This window comes from Dermacentor variabilis, chromosome 4 (genome assembly GCF_050947875.1).
Source record: "Dermacentor variabilis isolate Ectoservices chromosome 4, ASM5094787v1, whole genome shotgun sequence".
NCBI classification, from domain to species: domain Eukaryota; kingdom Metazoa; phylum Arthropoda; class Arachnida; order Ixodida; family Ixodidae; genus Dermacentor; species Dermacentor variabilis.
The window spans coordinates 48,465,927-48,477,937 of NC_134571.1; the positions used below are offsets into that span (position 1 = coordinate 48,465,927).

At 44.3% G+C, this 12,011-nt stretch overlaps 1 protein-coding gene across 7 annotated transcripts in view; it reads left to right on the top strand.

Moving 5' to 3' along the window:
* Positions 1-4,440: 4,440 nt before the first annotated feature.
* Positions 4,441-12,011, top strand: part of LOC142579079 (sister chromatid cohesion protein PDS5 homolog B-B-like) — a 46,831-nt gene continuing 39,260 nt past the window's right edge. For 3 of the 7 annotated variants that reach the window (XM_075688933.1, XM_075688931.1, XM_075688934.1), the window contains exons 1-4: positions 4,616-4,813; positions 7,106-7,201; positions 8,301-8,507; positions 9,953-10,039. In XM_075688933.1, coding sequence (XP_075545048.1) covers positions 7,130-7,201; positions 8,301-8,507; positions 9,953-10,039 — 366 coding nt within the window. In that variant the 5' untranslated portion in view covers positions 4,616-4,813; positions 7,106-7,129. Of the gene's footprint in view, positions 4,549-4,614; positions 4,814-7,105; positions 7,202-8,300; positions 8,508-8,534; positions 9,463-9,952; positions 10,040-12,011 lie in introns of those variants that run through there. The other 4 variants (XM_075688932.1, XM_075688935.1, XM_075688936.1 and 1 more) reach the window with 4 other exon arrangements.

Genomic DNA, 12,011 nt, shown 5'->3' on the forward strand with positions numbered 1-12,011 from the left:
AGGAGCGCTTTGAGAGCGCTTCTGAATGAGGCACGATTCAATGGAGCTTTGGCTCTTTTTTGTTGTCTACTTGTGCGGAGAAGAAAAAAACTACCTCGCCATAAAAGTTGTCATATTTCTTCATTCACGTGCCAGCCTTCTCATTTAGTTATTAACATGTGTATCCGCAGCGCTCCAACGTTGACAGCAAGAGGTGATAGTTCAGTAAAGTGCTGGGCTTAGGAGAACTGGTAATATAGGTTCCATACTTCAGGCGGCGCATGTACAAGACGACACAAACACTAGCCTTATCGCAGATTGTGCAGACCAGCCTTGTAACAATTAGTTGTAGCGGGGTTCACAAAGTATAGCATAGTTGCACGCCTCCTGACCCTAGCAGAAGTTATGCATAGGACCCGGCTCACTAACCCAATCGGAAGTTTCGAGAGTGTGGCGTGTTGTTCGCGTGATGCTCTGCGCAAGCTCTCCTCTCAAAGTACTCATCTCTCCGCTGTTGTGCTTCAGTTTCAGGGAAGATCACTTTGCCAATGCAATACAGGCCTTCGTGCTAGCACTTGCTGCAGCCATGGTAGCCACCGTGATATTTACGAAGCCCAGATTCTCTTGCTGGTGCGTCGCAAATAAATCCTTTCACGTGCACATCAAAGTGGTGACCGTTCGCTGTGATTCCAGTGTTAATTACTGGTTAGGTTCATCCCAAACTCTGGTACAGAATGAGGTTTTCCCTTTTCTTGGTATAGCAGCCAACCACAAAAGTAGACCGTGGGGCAAGCTGATCACAGCTTCCAAGGATGGGCCAGAGTTATTCAGTAGTGCTGCTGCCAACACGCATGTCGTCTATGTAAAAAAGCAGCTCGAGCCTTGTCCCATCAGTAAAGTTTTTTTGCAGCCGTCAAGCATTGAAGTGCTTCTGCAAGGGAAAAGTGAGCATATATGCCAGGCGGCACGCAACGCGTCCGAGTACGCCTCGGCGTACTGAGCAGTGTTCTTGCGTCTGACGGAACATCCATGTTGCACGCATTCCGCAACTGCCTAAGTTCTGGTACCGCACTGAGTGGGATGGCGTGTCGAGTAGTCCAAGACGCTAGTCACGCTTGGAACTCTATAGGCGGCCTTGAAAAGGTGCAGCTAACCTCGCCGCCGGCTTCTGGGTGTGGCCCTGGCCAGCCGTCGTCGTCGCTTGCCCTTGGCAGTCCAAGATTGTTTCCGTCGCTGCTGCATATTGACAGTTCCTCGGCTACTGGTTTAACGGATGCTCTGTCATAATCAGCGCGAACCCCGGCACGATCTGCTGACTGGCAGCGCTCCCCCAAGGTCGAAGCAGAGCCGTTGTCTGTGTTACAAAGAGCGGCTTCGATGTTTCTGTGCTTGCGCTCCATTTCTTCCTGGCGCAAAACACTTCCCGTTGCGATGACAACGACAACTTCATTTGCAATCCTTCGACTCTTCTGACGTGAGGTCAACACCCCAAAAGGCTTTTTTCTTTTTTTCTAGCCGCAGTCATGCTGATGCCGGTCAAATAGAGCAGCAAATGACATGACGAGTGCTGCTTGACAAGGGAGAAATTCTCCCACCAAAAGCGGCGCTGTCGAAAACCTGATACGCTAGATAATTAAACGGATAGAGCCAGTCTTGTGAAGTCGTTTTCGAAACGTATTCACCCCTCGTTTTTAAGATGTCTTGCTTGGAACGTCCATAATGGGTCGATTTTGGTCAAAAATCTGTTTCAGACGTTGAATCCCTTGATACGACGTTTTGAAGACTGTGTTCTATCTGGCTGTAAATTGAGGCGGGAAGATCGATATAACAGGACGACTGAGGTCGCTCTCGCCAAGCTATCAGCCATTTCGTTCACAAATAAGCCCTTATCCATGGCTAGGTACCCAAATAATCTAAGTTGAGAGGAGGCACTAGAAAATGAAATGTCCGTAAAAGGCTATTTATTCTGCCTTTTAGTTTGCGTGTGGCTAATCCCACCGCCAAACGTTCAGCCAGAAACACGGATATGAACTGGAGAATTGGAAATGCTAATGTATGACCAGTCAAGAGCAAGAGAGAAAGCTTTCTTCCCACTCCATATATTTTCTTTTATGGACACTTCATGCGAATCCGAGTCCGCCTTCGTCGTCGCCGTGATGCTCCAAGTGCGACAACATCGCGGCCGTGCGTCGTATGCTGCAGGTGCGAGCGATAGCTTGTGGCGGTGAGCCGAGAAGTGCGGTGTCTTGATGCGGCGGTGTCTTTTCGCGCTCGCAAGGGTGGGCGGGGAGGGTGCGCGCGCTAGGCGGTGTGGGTTGAAGCTGGTAGGTTAGTGCGCACCTCCTCTTCTACTCCAGCTAGGGCGGCTGAGCGCGTCCTATCTTGGAGGCAATCTGCGCTGGATTCGAAGGCTATAGACGGCCGGATATAGTTGATGGCTTCGTGTGCGCTGTGTTCTCGTGCGCCTAGTTCGCGTTGAAGCGAGATGCAGCAGGAAGGGGGACTCGCTCGCCGCTGCTGCCGCTCTTCATCACACCAACGTTCTGACAGCGAGTATATGCGGTCATCGAGTGAGATGTGTTCGTGTTTGCCTGTGCGCGAGTGCCAATGTGCTTGTTAATTTAGTTAGTAAGCGAATGTTTACAGCGGTTTATGCAGCTGATAAAACGACCAGCCTTACTTCGTAGAGCTGTCTAATAATTCGCTATCGCAATCAATGCTTGGCTTGTACGATGAAACTGTGACATTTTTTTTTTCGAACTCCCTTCCTTCGACACCAATTCGGTGTCTAGCACTGGGACGGTTACTGTCGTTTTTCTTGCTATTTATATAACTTCCTCCTCCTTTTCTCTGTGCCGTATTCTCTCTCGTTCGTGCCTCTTGCTCGTGTCCAATTACGGCAGAAAAATAAGTTTCCCGCTATTTCACTGCGCAAGGAACGCCGAAATAATGGGGAATTTTAGGAACAATTAAGAGCCTCACAGTTAGGGAGCGCTATCGACCGGGCGTACAAGACAACGCAACCGGTGCATCCCTCGTCTAACTTTAAGCTCAAGCAATGGGCGAGTGATAGCTTAGACGGCCCATGGTTAGAAACTATTATTGAACTGCAGTATTCACGGTTCATTTGGCAAAATATATCAGAAAGAAGATTCCAGAGCAATTTTTTTTACACAATGAGGTATATGGATATTGGAACGTGACTCAGACGTCCAACAGGCGGCACTGTCTTTGGCCAGGGAAGCTTTCCAACGACAGCTCGCCGCTCATTTGTGAGCGCACATTCGATCTGAAGAATGATCCGGCAAGTACTTTCTGAATTTGCTTACGACAAACAAAAAAGCGCACTCTCTGCACATTTTAAAGGCGGCCCATTAGTTCATCGATTGTGGACAGATTCAGCCTTGCAGTAACTGTTTGTGATAAGAGTGTCAAACGGAGCGTCCCCAAACAATAATATAGTCATCTATTCTGCGTGCCTTTCCTATCTTTAATACTGCGCACCCGTCACTCCCACGACTCGAACGACATGCAAGTTATCAGCGCGACATAGCATTAGAAGGGAAACGTGGGCAAGTTGCCGGTAATTCCTGTTTTGAAAAGTAACAGCGCTGAACGGCAAAGAAGAACACGACACTGGCGCTGACTCACAAATGAAGTTTCTCACAACTGAAATAAACTTCAGCTGAAAGCTATAGCCATGGCGCCAGTGTCGTGTTCTTCTCTGCCTAAGTCCTTGTCCGTTTAGCGCTGTTGTCAAAACGTGGCACAGCATTTTTGAGAGGATAGTAGCAAGCGCGGGAAACACAAGCGAGACATGACGATTACTGGGCCTATCTTGTCCCCACAAAGCAATCAATTGTCTCACTTGCGTTTCATTTCATGAAAACTGGATCTGCGCTCGCTGCTTTCCTGCCAAGTATGCTATGTCATGCTGACAACGCACATGCTGTTCGTGACCTGGAATTGCCAGGCGCGCAGCGTTAAAAAAAGGCACGAGAGATAGATGAGGATTACACACTCTTAAGACACTTGCACCCTTTGGAGTGTATATGTGTCCCACAACAATTATCGTCATATGCCTTGCTTGCGTTTCCTTTCACCCTTAAAAAAATTTTTTTTTCGCCCTTTGAGGCGTATCTATCTTGCCCACGTTTCCTTTCTCTAACGCTGCGAGCCCGGTACTTCGAGGTCACGAACGGCATGCGCGTTAGCAGCGTGACACAGCATTCTTGACAGGAAAGTAGCGAGCGCTGATCTACGAGAAAGGAAACGCAAGCAAAGCAGATGACGATTATCGTTTTGGGACAAATATACACCCCGAAGGACGCAACTGTTGTAAGAGTTGTCTTCAAAACGCTGCTCTCGCTACTTTCCTGTCGAGAATGCTATGTCACGCTGATAACGCGCATACCGTTAGTGACTTGGAAGTGCTGCTCGCAGTGTGTGTGTGTGGCAAGACAGATGACCATTATCGTTGTGGGACAAGGTGCGACCTAATGCTACACTAGGCAGGGTGTGCGGTCTCGAATGCCAGTCAGCTGAAATACCGAGAGAGGACGTTTAAGGGTATGACCACTCATTATGAGCTTGTTAAGAATGTAAAAAGCCTTTTTTTTTCCCCTCACTTTATGCCATTTAACGTATAGATGTTACAATGCCGCATTTTTTAGCTTCAGATAGACGCATCTGTTCTTCGTTCATATCTCTACATTCAGCGCACTCGTGTGCTCACGGGTCATGCAGTGGCGCTAGCGAGCGGTTTCGTTTTTGCGCTTGCCGCTAAGTTCGCTGTATCGGCAGTAGCGCCAGTGTCACGCCCTCGAAGCTGCACGTAAGTAACTAGAACTAGAGCATGCGGTTACGGTGTTTTGCGGCAGAAGCGCTCATAGCTTTCTATGCGTGTTCTATCGCAAGTGCGAGAACATGTGCACCGGAGCTCGTTCCGGTTTTGGGCGCGTTATGGAAATGGAAGCGTTGTAAGCGAGAAAAGAAAAGCCACACAGAGCGCGCGCGCCCACGCTCTTTCCTGTTTTTTTTTTTTTTTTTTTTTAAAGCGACTACCTTTCTTTGGCTTTTTAGCCTGTTTTTGCGGTCGGAGGTTGGTGGTTGGTCCATACATGGTTGGACCGATGGTTGGACGTTCGCGTGCGCCCGCGCAATCGAGTCGCGAGGCGTGTTCGTTTGCTTGCAGACTTGTACACGTTATAGAAGAAAAGTAACCGACACCCGCCGTGGTTGCTCAGTGGCTATGGTGTTGGGCTGCTGAGCACGAGGTCGCGGGATCGAATCCCGTCCACGGCGGCCGCATTTCGATGGGGGCGAAATGCGAAAACACCCGTATGCTTAGATTTAGGTGCACGTTAAAGAACCCCAGGTGGTCAAAATTTCCGGAGTCCTCCACTACGGCGTGCCTCATAATCAGAAAGTGGTTTTGGCACGTAAAACCCCAAATATTATTATTAAAAGTAAGCCAGTGATATTACAATTACTTTGAAAAATGCAATGATGACAGTTAACAATTACTGCCTCACGAAATTGCGCAATTACTAAAGAGTTGTTCGTTTATGCAACGTTACTTTCCTCCATACCTTTATTAAAATTACACAAACACAGTAAATAGATCGATGCTGGCTTGGCTCTTTCAATAAATCCTGTGCAGCCCTCCACACGTTAATTGCTTATCTTCGCTAAGAATTGCTTCTCGAAATTTCCTTTCACAATCTTTTGTTGTTTCCTTGTGAAGACATCTTCTGTGAAATTGAAAGCTTGCTCGATGTACACACTGGAGAGAAGGGCTATGTCGTAACATACATATTGCCCACCAATTGTGCATGGTTACCAATTACCACGGTGCTCGGGTCTGGGTCCTCTACTAAGCGCAGCCCTTCATTGTTGCTGGGGTTAGGGAAAACTTTCCCGATTAGACCAGTGAAAAACTGAAAAATCGTCCGCAGTTGATTTTCAGGCATCAAGGTCAGAAATGGCCAGAAGCACTGTTTCAATTTGTCAGCAAATATCTGGCGGACCTGCACCCGGCACCCTTCACTCTTAGCCATTTAGAATATTAAACGACTAATTGTAACAGGTGCCAGCAAACATTCCCATTCCATGAAAAGGTGACCAAATCTGTAATATAATTTAATATAAAGTTGCATTTTATTCATCTCTACTAATAATGTTCATGTGTTACAATTGCCAGAATAGCTACGTATACGAGTCACATATATATCATACAGATAAAGGCATATGCATTTAACGGCCAAAATCTTCTGTCTGTATCAGAGAAGTCATAGGCTGCACTAAGTGAAAAAGACTTGAGCAGCCCTTAGCACCTATAAAGGCCGCTTTTAAACACTTCCAGGAGGGAGAGAGAGAGAGAGAGAGAGAAATTTATTATGAGGCAGAAGCTCGGAGGTCGGACCTCTAAGAGAGGTGTGCAATTCTGCAAGCCTGCCATGCTCAGATAATCAAGGCGTAGCTTCAGTGCGCTGATTGTGGGACGGAGGTAGCTCATGTACAGGTTTTCATCCCTTTCAACACTGTAGTTCCCAGCAAATTTAAGTGCTCAAAGCTGCATTGCCTGCTTTAGCTTGTTTTGTCAAAAATGTAGCTGGTTACATGTGATTGGTTACTGAAAAAGTAATTAAAGAAAGCATTACCGAGTAAACAAAGTAATCATTAAATTACAAGATTACTAATAAAGGTAATTGATTACAATTACTTACCTACTTGTAATTCATTACATACAAGTATGGTTGCTTGAGACACACGAACTACAGATGGGCTGGTTAACGGCTCTGTTTTCTACGGAATTACGCAATGAAATAAGAAATGCTACCTAAATATCCTCACTGCAACAAATACCTTTAAGCATTTGTCTGTCACTTATATTGACAGTAATTGCATCACTGATTTCTGCACATTTCTTTCTTTCTTTCGTGCTGTGTCTAAGGTAACTTTCGACAAGCCAAGCTATATGTATAATGGAAGCTCCCTTATTCTTTTAGTCTAGCTAACAGGGTTGGTTTTTACTAGTGACGTAGCTGTCGCACGCAACTACTGCCATAATGTGGTGCACTTATATATACATACACACACATATGGTTCATCTTCTTCATTTCAGCGCAAATGTGTGGCCAGCCTGAAAATGAATTTCCCACCTTACGTGCAGCCCTTCGACAGCGCTTCAGACACAGAATTCATTGAAGCACAGCTGAGGGTCTGTGGAATTGTTTACTTTATCCTAACCTTTTTACACTGCCTGCATCTGCCAAATGCGGACCTTAGGATAATAGCTTAGCTTTAGTTGTCTCAACTCACATCAGGCATTCTTATACATAACCAATGTTCCTACATTTAATGAACCAATTGCACAGACTTGAACTGATTCTGTGTGTTGTATATTACCAAACTCTCCATTGAGTATAGTTTGCAATAAAACGTTCAATGTCTTTTCAGCCATCTGCATTTTTTCAGCCCTCTCACAAGACATGCGTCCTTCACCAAAGCACAGAACATACCAAAGAGCACTCTGCCTGTTGTCATTAATTATTGCCATCAATACATGTTGCACTGCCACGTGTGGATTGATAAAAAACAGGACGAATGTTTTCAAGAGCTGTTGAACAAAAATACTGTTGCTACTCTGTAATAATAGTGCATTGATAGTATCTGTTTCCTTAACTGCTTATGTAGTGATACATATCTTCAGTATAATTCATAGATAAAGGTAGGAGTGGGAAGCATGCAAGCGCAAGTACTAATTCAGCAGGGAGACCAAAACTCAGAGCATTACCAAGACTTATCAGCATGTTATTAGCCTGCATTTGAACAGTTCTTTTTTTTTTTTTGTGATCACTTGCCAGCTGTGTATAAATTAGCTTACGTTGCCACTTTCTTCCCAGTATCGATTCATCACCGTCTCCTGTTTGCTGCAAAACACACTGCCCCTGCTGTCAATTTGTGCACTAAGTTACACACTTATTTAGTAATAAATATTAAAAAGAAAAAGTATTAATATCGCAGTAGTGTGTCTCCTGTCTTCCAGATTTAAGTTCTGGCCTAGGCGCGATTCTGTTTCTTTACACCCGAAAGCTGACAACACGGGGTGCACTCAACCACAGGCATTGCTTCTTACAATGGTGTTGTTGCCCAATCATTTAAACAAACATTTAATCAAATCATCATCATTTCAACATCATTTAATCAAACATTTAAGGCACACAAAGTGTCTCTTGCTGCCCAATCCATATGCCCACTTGCATTTTGCAAGCACTGAATTGATGGCAATAAAACGGTGCTTCTCTATTCTTTTCCAGGCATGCTTATACCAGTGCAAGCAGCTGGAATTGGATAGTAATGCTGGTGAACTGCTGCAGTGGGTGAACGACCTTGCACAGTTGCTCAGCCACACTGACTTCCTGTTGCACCAAAGCCAAGCAGTCCGACTGATGACAGCACATTGCCACGTCTATATCATGCTGTCAACAGTCAACAATGTGCCGTACAGCTGCAACAGCCTCGTGGCAAGTTGCAGTTACAACGTGTGCTAAGAATTTGTGCCACTTTTCATGTTACTTGCATTTTGCATAAGATTGTTTTGCTAATCCACACTGCTGTTTGACTTAGCAGTCTGGATTAGAAATCTAGTGTTACTGAATTCCAGTTAAGATAAAAAAGAAGCAGACTCGAGTACATCATGCGGCAGAGTTGGGCAGGTCATGTAATGTATAGAAGAAAACAAGTGGTCCATCATGTGTAGCAGTATGGTCATCAAGACAAGGAAAAGTACTCAGAGGTGGCAGAGGACTATGTGTAGTGATAACATTAGAAAATTCACAGACATAGAATGAGGTCACTTGCTGCAAGCACAAGTAATCGGATATCTTGGGGAGAGACCTTTATCCAGCTGCAAGTTTAAAAACGGCAGCATAAGTAATAATTAAATGATGAAATTCCAGTGAGTACATCAATATTGATAAATTGAAACTCCTAGCACTACAGACAATGAAACCGGTCACCTCTTCCTGTTCATATGAGCTGAGCACTGCAACCTTAAGAGAAGTCCATCACACACATTAAGCCAGTTCTAAAAACATGTTCACAGTTCAGTGCACCAAATGTTTTGCAGTCGTCCACACACAAAGGAAAGCAAGCAGCTCATATGCTTGCTTTCTTTAACTTTCAAACCACACTACTCAAGTAGATAAGGCTAAACAGATCAAAGTATAACATGTTAAACTTGATGCAATACAAGTCTGACAAATTCAGACATGTTGCTTATCATGCATTACTTATCACCAGGCAACCAGCACCATGCCATGGCTTCTATAATGTCATGTGAAGTAAATTTGTTTCTGTCGTTTTCTTTTCCTTTACTGCACCAAGTGGCCAGTGCCTGTGAAAACGGTGTGCTATGGTGTGCGCATGCCACTGGTACGTGCGCAGAGATCCCGGCATGAACAGCATGCAGCTGAATTTGTGAGTTGATGAATAAAGGCTAAAGGGGGCAATGGATCAATAAAAGAAATAGCACAAAATGTGGCTTGAGGTCAATTTTCTTGCCTATACCTCACCTCACTAACTCAATGAAGCTTCACAGAAGCATTAGCAGTACACAATCGGCAATCCCGCCTCCCTTTTCTGGAATACGCACCGCAGCTTTCATTATAGACTGGCCGACACAACCCTCAGCCATTGCATCAATGCACAGAGTACAGTTCTGCACATTCAATAGGTTGGCAACAGGGTATTTTACAGATAAGGCTTGCATGCCTAATAGTATGTCTCACCTCTGTGGTAAATTATGGTATTTCTTAATTCTTCAACCTTATTATTTTTCGCTACAATATTCTCTATTGCTCAATACTCAGCCAACTGTTGCATTCACTGATTACAGTTGTGTGCTAGTGTACTTTTTGCAACTTTCGCTCACATATTTCTTAGCCTTATCCAAAATTCGATGTTTCAGGATGTGCTGCAGTCGCTCGTGGATCAGCTTGCCTTGCTGTGCGATTCATCAAGTTCAGCATATGAAGAGCGCCTTGAAATGTTTAAGGCACGTTCAGGCACTTGAAAATTGAATGTGTTGAAACGTTCAAGGCAAATGCCCAAGGCCATGGTTTCTGTACATGACCGATTTCAGTACAAATATGTATTCCACATGTACATTTCCACATGTAATACTAGAATTTAAAGTAGCCAGGCTATAAGACTCACAATGAGCTGCATACGAAATGTCAAAAACCCCTTTGCATTTTGCTTTGTCCACATCTACTCAAAGATACACATTGTGCGCTAATGCTCTAAAAGTGAATTTCCTCAATATGGGGAAGTGCAACATGGAATGGAGCAATGTATCGCAATATAGTTCGTGAACCTCCGTAGACTTTTGAGAGAGCCCAAGGAGTTATGTGATGACTGCTCTGAGGGATGACACAGCAGCAATGGGTGTCATCTGCAAGAAGGGCAAGCAAAGTGGCCTGTAAGGCATTTGCAGCACTTTATCTTAATTAGAATTGGATAGTAATGCCGGTGAGCTGCTGTGGTAGGTCAACACCCTTGCGCAGTCGTTCAGCCACACTGACTTCCTGTCGCACCAAAGCCAGACTGTCTAACGAATGACGGCACATTGCCACGTCTATACCATGCTGCCAACAATCAACAATGTACCGTACAATTTCAACAGCCTCATGGCAAGTCGCAGTTACAACTTGTGCTGCTAAAAATTTGTGCCACTTTTCATGTTACTTGCATATTGCATAAGATTGTTTTGCTGATCCACACTGCTGCTTACCTTAGCAATGTGAATTAGAATTCCAGTTAAGATTTAACAGAAGCAGACTAGAGCAGGTTATGCAATGAAGTTGGTCAAGTCATGTAATGCATAGAAGAAATAACCAGTGGTTCATCACATGTAGCATAACAGTTGTCAAGAGAAGGAAAAGCAGCGATAATGTTAGAACATTCACAGACATGGTGTGAGCCCAAGAAGTCGGAGCAAGCAAGATGGCCTGCAAGGCATTTGCAGCACTTGATCTGAATTAGAATTTGCTCCACTCACTGACTCAGAGAAGACTAGAAACGAGAATTAAACATTATTCAGAATATGCCTTGAGACTTTGAAAGAGGTGTCAGAACCTTCGTTCCCACAATGCACTGAATATTTTAGTAGACTACCACTGACACTTAAAGCATCAAAAATGTAATCCTGGCAGCCGCAAAAGTCGTAATATTGCGCATATAGCCATTGGCCAGTATGTCAATTGCAAAGGAAAGAAAATTTATGGTACATCTCGTCAACATTTAGCAGCTTTGTATTGCAGACAGCAAAGCGGACAGCTGTCTGCAATACAATACATGGTAGCTGTTTAAAGCCAATTCAGTGCTGTTGAAAGCCAGTTTAAAGCTGTTTAAAGCTGGTTCAAAGCAAAACTGTTTGGCTGGTCATGCCAGCTATTGTGTCAGCTGTCATGTTAGTTGCTGCTGTGGTGAAGCCACATTTCAAGCAAAATTACATATAATTCGCCCTTCCACTTTGCACTCTCTAGTGCATGCAAACGTGCAAGAAGTTAATTCTCAATGTGTGTCGAGAAATACACTGGCGTCCCAGTTATTTTTGAGCTCGAATGCATAAAATGGTGCTTCGTTAAAAAAGTAGGCGGAACAACAGTGCATTTTTACTGCATGATCGGCGACACACATCTCGTAACTGGTGCCATCCTTAGGATTTGTTCTAAGTAGATGTGCCTTGCAAACGCATTGGCTACAATTTGCAAAAATAAATATATGTTGTAAAGTAATTAGCTAAACTTAATTAGTCAAACTTTGTCAGTTATCTCATCATACATTTTAATCTATCATGCAAGTAATCTCGCCGCTTCGAGAAATCCAGCTCAAGGAATAAAGTTGGGCTATCTGCCAAAGGTGATATTAAAGTTCTGTATGGCCTAAAAAAAAAGCGCCTGATATGTACACACATGTAAGCAAATAATGGGAAGTTGATAGTCAGTGTCGGTGTGTGTCTTGTG